General features: G+C 47.6%; 1 protein-coding gene across 1 annotated transcript; it reads left to right on the forward strand.

The window, feature by feature from the left end:
- LOC108918912 (RUN domain-containing protein 3A-like) lies at window positions 1-11,551 on the forward strand. Its single transcript, XM_018726535.2, is given in 12 exon segments — window positions 1-435; window positions 438-528; window positions 2,461-2,576; window positions 3,499-3,632; window positions 5,494-5,579; window positions 5,839-5,928; window positions 6,278-6,358; window positions 7,335-7,500; window positions 8,803-8,960; window positions 9,077-9,196; window positions 10,409-10,512; window positions 10,719-11,551. Coding segments are annotated over 12 exon segments (1,302 nt in total). The 5' UTR covers window positions 1-422; the 3' UTR covers window positions 10,862-11,551.
- Window positions 11,552-11,820: the final 269 nt, after the last annotated feature.

Raw genomic sequence — 11,820 nt, forward strand, 5'->3', positions numbered from 1 at the left:
TATATGTATGGTGTGTAGAGTACTTTCTTTGAACATGTTAGTGCGCACGGACGCGTGTCAACCGGCTCTGCTCCACAGCGGCATCATCGCGGCTCTGGAGGGGGGGCTGCGCGGGGGCGGGCTCGCGCGCACCGTACGGGAGCAGCCGGTCACTTCAGCGCCGCTCGAGCCACGCGCTCGCCGGCATGCAGCGTCAGAACTGCGCGCACCTCGCACCGCTCGCGCTCCGTCACCCTCCCTGCTGACCGCCTCGCCGGGGGAGGGGGGTGGTTCTCTCTCTCTCTCTCTCTCTCTCTCTCTCTCTCTCTCTCTCTCTCTCTTTTTTTTTTTTTTTTTTTTCTTTTCCCTTTGAATGGCCTAGTGGCGGAGCGCTCCTCCCGGGGCAGCAGGGACTCGGCGGCTGAGCGGGGGCTTCGTGCCGGATGGAACCGGGCTGCTTCGGACCGCCATGGCGACGGGTCTGTCCTCGAAGAAAGCGTCGCTCCGGAGCGTCGCAGTGGAGCGCAAGAACCTCATCACCGTGTGCAGGTACCGCGCAACTGGGGGCCTCGGTGCGCACCCTCCCGCGGCGGCGACTGTATTTTATTATTATTAGAATTAGTCAGAATTATTATTGATGTTACTGTAGCTAAAATGATGAATCGGAATCTCTCCGTCTGCCGGCGATTTGCCAAGACACACAAGCCTGCCTGGCTGTCCGTTATTTATGACCGAAGGAAGGCAAAACAGAAACTAAGTCCTCCGTGTTCAACTGTCACACTCTGACTCACTGTGTGTGTGTGTGTGTGTGTGTGTGTGTGTGTGTGTGTGTGTGTGTGTGTTGAGGATGTCGATGTCCACCGCGCTTTTGGATGTTTCCGGCTATTTATGACACATGACATATGATGTGTGACGCCGGTTTGTCCGTTTTTAACGGTACCCAGGTGTTTCGGGAGGAGGCTGAGGGTGTCCTTTCCAGATGTCCAAATGTCTCGTGGGCCTAAGAGGACACTACGCGTGTGTGTGTCTGTGTGTGTGTTTGTCCTTCCCCCTCTTACGTCATTGAGAATGTCTTGGATGGTGTCGTTGCTATGACGACAACCTTCTCCTTTAGCAAGGACACACACACACACACACACACACACACACACACACACACACACACACACACACACACCAGCCTGGTACCCCAGGGAGCCATTGCAAGCTCAGCTGATGGGACCTCAGAATAACACACTGCAACACAGTTAGGCCATATGTTTAAACATACGCACACACACGCAGGGTGATTGTGGGAATAATGTGATGGATCCAGTCATTAACGCACCAAAAACGAAGGTCGCCGGTTAAACGAGTAGATCCGCCGAAATATTACAAATTGGCAACATTTAACGTCGCTCTCCCCCATGTGATGGATACATTGTGCTGTTTATTCGCACCTTGCTGGGGGTCATTATGGCACAGACAGCGGCTGCATTGTTGTGTCGTCATGGGAACACAATGTGGCGATTGAAGGAGACGTTGCTGAACACAGGACAATTGATGGTGACGTCGCGTACCTCGAAGGCCCCTGACACAACAGGCGAAGAGCCTGCGGGGCGCCGCGCACACCAGGCCCCGCGTGTCTCTGCGCCCTGGCAGCTGTCGCAGGGCCGAAAAATTCTCACGAAGAGCTTGACGAAGAGAGCGAATGTGGAATCATTATTAAATATGATCATTCGTCACTTGAAAGGGTCTTTGGATGATGTTTTCTGTGCCTGCTAGTCTGGAGCTCACATGTGCACACACACACACTCTCATTATTGTTAAGCACTTGTCCAAGACAGGGTCTCTGTTTTGGTTTTAATTGAATGGGTTAGTGCAGTTGCCCGTAGCAACCAATGACAACAAAACCGAGTCACATGGTATTACCTCGTATCGGTAACGGAAGAGCTTTTATAAATAACACTTGTGACTTGAGATTTGAACGCTTCCTGTCCAACGTTCTGCACAGCAATACCGTGGTGTGCTTAACAGTACAAAAGGTTTGCAGAGTTTTATACCCAAATCCAAGACTGAAGAAATGGGAAATATTTGCTTCCCAATTCCTCGCTCAATGTGTGTCTGGCTAAATTATGTCCTAGAGTATTTTGTACTGGAATGGTACATGGCAAAACAATTTCCATTTTTTAATGACCTCTGGAAAACTTTGAGCAAAACTCTGGGGCAGCCTCTTCATGACTGGATTTCTGTCAATAATTAGAATAATTATTGTTGTGCAGTTAGAACACTATGCATGATAATTACTCTATCTAATAATTATAGGTGAAACAATTCCTTCTGTGCCCTTAATGTTGGAGCAGAGTTTGGCCTCACTGGCAATGACAGCACCCCCCTGTGTGGATGGTTGCCATCATAATTTTGATATAGCGGTTGTGCACGTAATGGTGGCGTCCCTCGCCGCTGCTGCGTCCCTGATGATGACGCTGATGCTCTGCGCAGGTTCTCCGTGAAGACTCTTCTAGAGAAGTACACGGCCGAGCCCATCGATGACTCGTCTGAGGAGTTCATCAACTTCGCAGCCATCCTGGAGCACATACTCAGTCACCGCTTCAAAGGTAACCCGGCAGGTAAAGCCCAGATGCTCCATGGGAAGGGAGCCTTAACCATGTGTGGCCAAGAGATGTTTCTCCTTTTTTTGACCATTTCCTTCCATGGCCCATCTGTGGTTGGGCCTCTTGTCTTCCTGGTTGATCGTGGATGGTTAGAGCTTTGCAGTAATTCCACCAGCACATGAGTAGCCCCAGAGGGGCCGTGCTGGTCCTTCATGTGTAGAAACTTTCGCTAAGAACAAAACGATATGGCTTTCGTTTTGTCTTCTACCATCTCCCGACACGTGGGTAAAATTTGTGGAAAATGTGAGACACTCAGACGGCACGGTAGCACAGCACTGCTGTGTCACAGCGCCTGGGTGGTGCAAGAGGAGGTGGGTTCAATCCCCGCTCAGTCTGTGTGGGTTTCCTCCGGGTGCTCTGGTTTCCTCCCACAGTCCAAAGACATGCTGTTCAAATTCATCCATAGTGTGTGAGTGACAGAGAGAGTGTGTGTGTTCCACTGATGTATGGATGAGTGACCCAGTGTAAGTAGTGTATCTAGCAGTGTAAGTCACCGCGGTGAATAAGGTGTGTGGTCTGATAACGCTACATAGAGTTCAGCGGAAGTCGTTTTGGTGAAAAGTGTCTGCTCAATAAATTAATGTAAATGTACACTCACATGGACATAAAAACGACTTGAAGAACTTGAGGTTTGTTTCTGGAACATCACACACTTGTATATACGCTCGTGGTAACTAAATAAGTCTGCCCACAACCTGGCGCAGAAGCGAAGAGCCAGCGCTGAAGCGCCAGAAGTGTCGGCAGCTCTGCGGTACTTTAAATTTGTACACTTCTGCTTATACGGGCTTGAGGAAACATGGGAGCGCAGCAGAATGTAAAAGTGTGCAGCGACAGCACTTGACTGTTTGTCTTTTTTTTGGGACAGGTCCCGGGAGCTGGTTCAGTTACGACGGACAGCGCAGTTTCTGGGACTTCATCCGTCTGGCCTGCAGCAAGGTCCTCAACAGCTGCATCAGCAGCATAGAGAACATGGAGAACATCAGCACCTCGCTGGCCAAGGCAAGAACCTCGGCCGTCCGCGTTCGCTCCCACCTGTGCGGCGACAGCCAGGTCATGCAGGGCGACGTCGCCGTTTCGAGGCCACGGCCCACACGTGCGGCGCATCGTATGCAGAAATGAGCATCAATCTCAGTGCTGATGAGCACGTGGAAGTAGCCTTTGCGGAAGGAAAATATCTGAGAATTAGTGAAGGACCAGTCCAGTTGCCACTAAAGCGATACAGGCAGAATATGGAAGGTGCAGGTCAAAGGTCAGCTCTATAAGATCACCATTGTAGGAGGACCGGTGCGTTAACCGCCAACTTCTCTGGAACATCCTGACTATCACTGGAGAGCCTGTACCAGGCCAGAACCATCAGGAGAGCCACTAACATCATCAAGGACAACAGTCATCCCCAGCACAGCCTTTTCACACCCTTACCATCAGGCAGACGCTACAGGAGTGTTAGAGCCAGAACCTCAAGGTTGAAAAACTGTTTTTACCCACAGGCCATCAGGCTTGTGAGCGACACCCATCCACTGCCCTTCCACCCATCACAGCAGACACAGATTACCCTCTGAGTCCCGAGAGATGTCAACCACCCCCACCCTCCCCATCCCTCCTACACACACATACACATCCACAACGCCAATATCATCAGAGACCACAGACTACCTCCGCATACCTTGCGCACATAAATACACACCCCACCCCCAACTGCAAACAGACCCAATCTACCTCTGCAAGACTTTGCACATGTACAACTTCCATGTTTACATTGCGCACTGCACACTTTATATATGTATATAACCTTGTTTCTTGGCTTTTTGCACTAATAGCACACACACACACACACACACACACACACACACACACACACACACACACAGAGTCTGAAACCGCTATTCCGAAGCGGGGTCACAGTGAACCAGAGACTAACCCGGCAACACAGGGCGTAAGGCCGGAGGGGGAGGGGTCACACCCAGGACGAGACGCCAGTCCGTCGCAAGGCACCCCAAGCGGGACTCAAACCCCAGACCCACTGGAGAGCAGGACCTGGTCCAACCCACTGCGCCACCGCGCCACCGCACACTAATAGTAATTTTAGTAATTTTTGTAGTTTGTGACTTTGCACTAATAGTAATTTTAGTAATTTTTGTAGTTTGTGACTTTGCACTAATAGTAATTTTTGTAAATTTGTGATTTACACCCTCTGTTCTCCTTGTGTTTTTCTTGTGTTTTTCTTTTCTTACGTCCTTACAATTTATGTCATAGGCTGCTGAGAGGATTCACAGAGTAAGAATTTTCGTTGTATGGTGTAACGAACTGTTTACTGTACACATGACAATAAACTCCTGAATCTTGAATCTCGAACATGAGCCGAGCGGCCGACGTGCAGCTGTCGATACCTGATGCGAGACCTGCTTGGCTAAGGGTGGGGGCTTTAATTCGGGACCTGCCGACAACACAGTACCCAGTGAAAGAACAGCGGTGATTATAATCAGTACCACACCGGAACGGATATTAAGATCCCGCTCTTCATTTCCAGCTCGACACCAATTGAGAGCAGCTGAGAATTTGCACTGGAAGCACAGCGTGTAGCCGTAAAGTTTATATTTATATATGTATGTGCAATAAAATCTCAGCAGCTCGACCCATTTGTTTAATCTTACTACTATTTCCCTGTAAGTTACTGTACTGTTACTCTACTGTATTACATTTATTTGCTGTATTTTCTTCGCCTGTCTTACCATGTTTTAGCCCATCACTTGAACGTATCTGAAGGCGCATCAGCCGCTTCCTTGTGTGTGCAAATGTCTTACAGAGAATAGAGAGTAAAGTGGATTTGCCTGAATTAAAAGTGATCCCTTATGTCTTGCAGGGACGGGCCTGGGTTCGAGTGGCGCTGATGGAGAAGCGCCTGTCCGAATACATTGCCACCGCTCTGAGAGACACGCGGACGACAAGGTCAGCAAGGTTAAACGTGACACCCTGTGTAGAGCTCGTAGGAAGTGCAAAGGTGCTTGTGACTTGTTGTGATGCGAATTTCTGTTGCTGGGAGGAGATCAAGAGAAGTGGGTCTGAAGGAGGGGAGGGTTAGAGATGCTTTCTTTGAATGTTGGAGGAGATTCAGCAGCCCTGAGGGGGAGAGGGAGGTTATTTCACCACTTGGGGAGCCAATGCCGGTAGCCTGTATCTACCTGTGTCTTCTCTTGTTACGGTGCAGGAGGTTCTATGATGATGGTGCCATCATGCTGAGGGAGGAAGCCACGGTGCTCACAGGCATGCTTATAGGACTTGGAGCTATAGACTTCAGGTGAGTAGAGCTGCTCTGTCAGAGGTACACAAGCACTCATGTGCTCCTGCTGCTGGAGAAGAGCTGCATTTGCTGAGCATTTACCCCACAAGTCAGATCCGAGAGTATGGATGCTCGGTGCCTATCATCTGGTGACTGGGAGTGCAGCAAATCTTCCGACTGTGTGGAATCACCCAGGAATTTCTCAACTGATGGAAACCATCTGTTCGTGGTCGGAAGATCTCCGCTGTCGTGATGGTAGACGTTTTTCTGTCACAGCTCTCTTGTGGTGTCACCTGAATGAAATGCTTCCTAGCTTGGCCGGGGGATGGACGGAACGTGGGTTCCACAGCCTTGCTTTTCTTCGCAGCTTCTGTCTCAAGGGGGAGGTGCTGGACGGGAAATCGGCCGCCGTCATCGACTACACGCCGTACCTTAAGTTCACGCAGAGGTGAGGATGTTGAAAGATGAGCCAAAGGAGGAACTTGTTCCTGCTCCTACACCCAGACCTGATTTGTTTGTCAGTTTCGGTGCAAGTCAAGTGATGGGGGATCGACAGCACGGGTAAATTCCTGCACGAACGGGGTTGGAGGCATGTTTACAGATTCATCAAAAGCAGTGATCGACGGTGAAAGTGGGCGCCGTATATTGAAAACGCAGAAGACGTCCTCAACGTAGCGTGAGAGTCCAGTTAAGCGAAGATGGGGCTGCTCACATGAGCTTTATTTCTCGTAATGTGACGGCTGCGTTGCGGGACGTCTTCATCAGCGCAGCACGTTGTGCAAATACGACATACGATTCTGAGGTCACGTCAACGGGAAATGACATCGTCCGTAATGGATGTCGTTTGCTGGTACAGTTCCGTACGCCATTAAGTATAATGTTTTCTCCGAGGCCTCGTGGGCAAGATGGGGAGGCCGGTGGAACTGGGCCCAGTGGACAGCCTTCGATAGAAGTGTACGGGATGTAACGTCTTGTCCTGTGGATGTCGAATGTAATACTGTAATCATCTCATGTCATTTTCTACGTGTGTTTCATAGGAAAAAACAGATAATAGTAACATTTTAAACATGTACGCTGACACTGTAAAAATGTAAGCGTAACTCGTGAGGTTCCGACTTGCAAATTCCATCAATTCCACAAATTTCAAACTATCTAAAGATTTCTGTAACGGAAACCTGTCTGTAATTTGAGTGTGTTTTGGGTTTCCCCCTTTTAGGAATTCAATAGATTTTATTTTTTTCATTTAAATAGAGTTTTGAGTTTTTTTTTTCATTCTTCCATCAAACCTTCAAATGGATCCAGTCTGTTTCACAAACTTGCTGTGTTTGCCATGTGATGGACTGATGCTGATGAAATTGGGAGCCTCTAAATGTCGCCGTGCCCATGTGACTCACCCGTGTGTGTGCGCGCGCACGCTGTCACAGCTATGACTATCTCAGCGATGACGACGACTGCCACAGTGTGGACAGCAGCACGAGTGACGACAGCCTCCCGGAGCACCCGTACATCCCGCTGGTGACGGACGAGGAGAGCTGGAGCAGCAAATGTCGGAAGATGGAGCAGAGGTTCAAGATTGTTTACGCCCAGAAGGTGTGACCTCATCTGCCCGTCACTTACTTTAAACGGCTATAATTTACAAAGCAGGCTCCAGTGCATCAGCAACTAGGAAAGGTTACATGTCACAGATTGATTCCCCGCAGTGTGTCTTCACAATACATTTAGTGAGTCGTGGGTTAAAAAGGAGGTATTTTTTACCACCTAATCTAATCATGAGCCTCTGGTAATTTAATGGCCATTACATCATGCTGTTGTATAAATAGCAGACGAAAACATCTCACAGGTTCAGTAATACAATGTAACAAAAATTTTGTTTTGTACATTTTCCATTCAGTTTTGTTACATGAAACACACACACACACATTTTCAGAACCGCTTGTCCCATACGGGGTCACGGAGCCTACCCGGCAACACAGGGCGTATGGCCGGAGGGGGAGGGGACACACCTAGGACGGGACGCCACTCCGTCACAAGGCACCCCAAGCGGGACTCGAACCCCAGACCCACCGGAGAACAGGACTGTGGTCCAACCCACTACACCACTACACCACCGCACCCCCTTTACATGAAACATAATTTGGCATTAATTCACACTATATGTCAGTTTTTAGAAAAATATTCCACTTTCCTGAAATTAGCAAATTTTGACGAATTTTGGCACCAGGTTCCAAGCACCGAGTATTCCAGTACCTTTTAGGATCTGATGCTCTATAGAATGTTTTGCTCCTTTCTGGAAAGTTCTGGGGGGCGTGGTGGCGCAATGGGTTGGACCAGGGTCCTGCTCTCCTGTGGGTCTGGGGTTTGAGTCCCGCTTGGGGTGCCTTGTGGCAGCCTGGCATCCTGTCCTGGGTGTGTCCCCTCCAGCCTTACGCCCTGTATTGCCGGGTTAGGCTCCTGCGACCCCGTATGGGACAAGCAGTTCAGAAAGTGTGTGTGGAAAGTTCTGGTACCTTCTAGAATCTTAATAAAGTACCAAACTGATACTCTAGAAGAACAAGTGGTATATTTGTAGTCAGTAAACTTTAGTTATAATCGACACAACTAAAAGCTTTGAAAAAATTGTTACATTGTTTAATGTTTCTATTCTCTATGTTGTAGTTTTAAAATAATTTTTTATAGTTCCTGATAATTGAAATAAGTGCCTGAAAATAGAACAGAAGAGTTGAAATCTTGACTTCATCCCCTCTTCTTTTAGCCCTTTGCTTTAGAATGATATGAGCAACATGGAATCTTAATGGAGACATAATGAAGCTGATGTTGCGATGAAACCCTCACTGAACCTGCTGTTCAGTGTTGTTCGATTACGTTGTGGCTGAATGTCACTGTGTTTGGCAGGGATATTTGGAGGAGCTGGTTCGCCTGCGGGAGTCCCAGCTCAAGAACCTGGAGACGGAGAACAAGCGGCTGGCCCTGAAGCTGGAGGAACTGCTGCAGCAGAGCCAGCAGGAGAAGAAGGAGCTGGAGGGAATCGTGCTGGAGCTTCAGGAGCAACTGTGAGCATCAGGCGGAGGGGCGAGGGGTGGAGATGCCCTGGGCAATAGGGTGGACGGGTCATCCTGGTGACAAAGCGCTTGTTAATGTGCCCACCACTTTGTTGTGTTTGCCGCAGGACGAGTTTGATTCCGTGTGACTCGAACCACCTCAGCAAGGAGATCGCCATCCCCTTGATCAACCAGTGGCCGTCGGCTCGAACTTTCAACAAAGAGGAGGAAGTGAAGCTCTTCCGCAGGTGCATGATGTGCAAATGAATAGGAATGCGCTCATCCCAGTCCTGACGGGGTTCATTTGCTCTGGGAGATCACCCCGCTAGGCAAATTCCCATTATCGGGGGTTAAATTTTCATTATTTCTTATGGGGGCGGGGAATTTACAGTCAAATAAAATAAAAAAAGGAAAGTATTTTCTCTACATGATAATAACGCCAGCGTATTTCATAAGATTTGTAAAACATTGGAAAAACAGAAGATGCTCAACTTAAGAATCAAATTAAGGGCTTGGGTGGTACATATGAGATGAAAGCAAAGATGGGGGTGCACACATGAGCTTACTGAAGTAGTTTTATAGTTTTATTTTCATACAGTTATATAGTAAAGATGCTGATGAAGGCCGCCTGCGGAAACTCGTCCATCCCATTACGAAAAATGTAACTATTCTGGTAAACTTGTGTGCTTGCCATAAGTGCATGAGTTTCACAATTATTGAATTCTATCAGTTGTTTTCCAAATTATTAAAACTGATACCTTTGGGCCATAAGTGTTTCATTTGGACTTAAAAGGTCCATAAACCACAAAAGAAAAAAAATATTTTCAATGCTGTAATATTTGTGTCATAACAGCTGTTTATATGAGTTAAGCAACTAATATTTCCTTTTTCAGGCTGAATCTGCCGTTTTATCTGGAAATCAGGTTTACCATAATCCATGTTCTGATTGGTCAAGACCCGTCAGTGTGACAGGAAGTAGGAAGCAGGAAGTGGATACAGTAGTTGACAGAGAATAAAATACCTGCTGTGGATGTAAAGTTACCATACTCAGAGGGAAAAGAAGGCATTATCCTGAATAATAAGCCTGTTCTATAAAAAATGAAGTGTATTTTCAGAATAAACTGTGGAAGTTTTTTTTTTTTTAATTGTACTGGACCCTGTCATATATTGGAAGGGTGAAAATGATTGACTAAATCCAGCCCTTAAACAGCGCTAAACTTATATGTTCAAACACACCCAGAGTTCTCATTAATTTTTGCCAGTGATTTAAGATGTTGACAGCATTGCAAAGCATTGCTGAAAATTTCCAGTAACAGGGAGTCACAAACAGTAATAGAGCATCGATGACTACATATGGACACCATTACCACGTGTGTCGAGTCATATTTGCCCTGTGAATGACTCCTATTAAGCAAATGCGCTATTTGTTTTTGTGTGTGTGTGTGTGTGTGTGTACGCAGGCGGAGCTTTCCAAGTGTAGAACAGCTCTCCGCTGAAGTCAGCCTGGATTTGGATTCTCAGAAAACTGAAGCCAAACATAACGGGGAGCCCTGGGGTCCGACAGGTACGCATACAGATACACACAGATACACACACACAAACAAACACATTCCAGGATGGGCTTTCTTCTCCAAAGGAGCTTTGCTAGATGTATGCATGAATTTCAGGAAATATGGGATAACTGGTAGCGTAGTGGTTAGAGCCATTGCCTTTTAAACATGGGGGGGGACAAATCAGACTTCCTGCTACAATTTTCCTCTGTCTCTACAGGCAAAGACTACACGCCATCCATGCTCGGCCTCTGTGGATCCCTGGCGTCTCTGCCGAGCTGCAAGTCCCTGGCGAGCCTCAAGTCCAGTGAGTGTCTAGTCAACATCAGCACAGAAGCCAGTCCTGCCCTGTCGCCCAGCTAGGGCGAGGCTCCTTCACCGCGGTGTCAGAGCTACGGTTGTGGTACCGCCCACCCTCAGGACGCGCGCTCAGCTGCAGCGGAGGCCCCTGTGCCTTTCACGGCCTGGACAACCGACAACCTCCCCATGCCCCTCAACCCCACCGAGATGGCGGAGAAACAAAATGATACTTCAGAGAATCTTCTGCAAGGACGTCTTTTACGTGATCATGAAAACAAGTAGACAGATACCACTTGAATAACTTCCCAGTCATCTCTTACCCCCAGCCTGCTCCTTCCAGCCCTGTTGGAGATCCAGAGTATGCGGGAATCTTGCCACGTATAAAATTATGCTGTACCATGCCATTCCAGAAGACTTACCAATTGTATCCCTCTCCGTTCCTCTCACCATTTATTGTCCAACTTTTAATCTGTACCTTTGGCATCTCCATATGCGTCTGTCTTCCTTGTCTCATCAGTCTGTCTATAACGTGTCTGTCCACAGTCCATGAGAAGAAAACTGTCACGATCTCCCTGTAGAGGAAAAAATAAAATAAAAAAAACAAATAGTTAGATGTCTGTCCACCTCAGAGGATGTGAATCTCGGTATGACTTGTGTCGTCCCACTTTAATGAGTAACGTTAAGACTGACTTTGAATTTTACCCCAGGCCTTACTGATTTTGATCAAAATTGCGTTTGCAGCAATTGGGAAAAGCATCGATACACCTCTGCACAGTTCCTGTGTTTTCTTTTGTTTTTCTGATCTTGCATTATTTGTCCGTTCAGCATTTTTCTGAGCACCTTTTAATATTTTTCTTTATGTTTATTCAGAATCTCAGCCCTGCATCAACTTTCACTGCAATAAAAATGCTTCCCTTCTGTTGTCAGAGGTTGTGGTTTGTGTGTGTGTGTGTGTGTGTGTGTGTGTGTGTGTCCGCTGCCTCGGATTTTTTATCTGAATTAAAAGGTTTTAAGGCAATGTG

This window comes from Scleropages formosus, chromosome 20, assembly GCF_900964775.1.
Source record: "Scleropages formosus chromosome 20, fSclFor1.1, whole genome shotgun sequence".
Classification (NCBI taxonomy): domain Eukaryota; kingdom Metazoa; phylum Chordata; class Actinopteri; order Osteoglossiformes; family Osteoglossidae; genus Scleropages; species Scleropages formosus.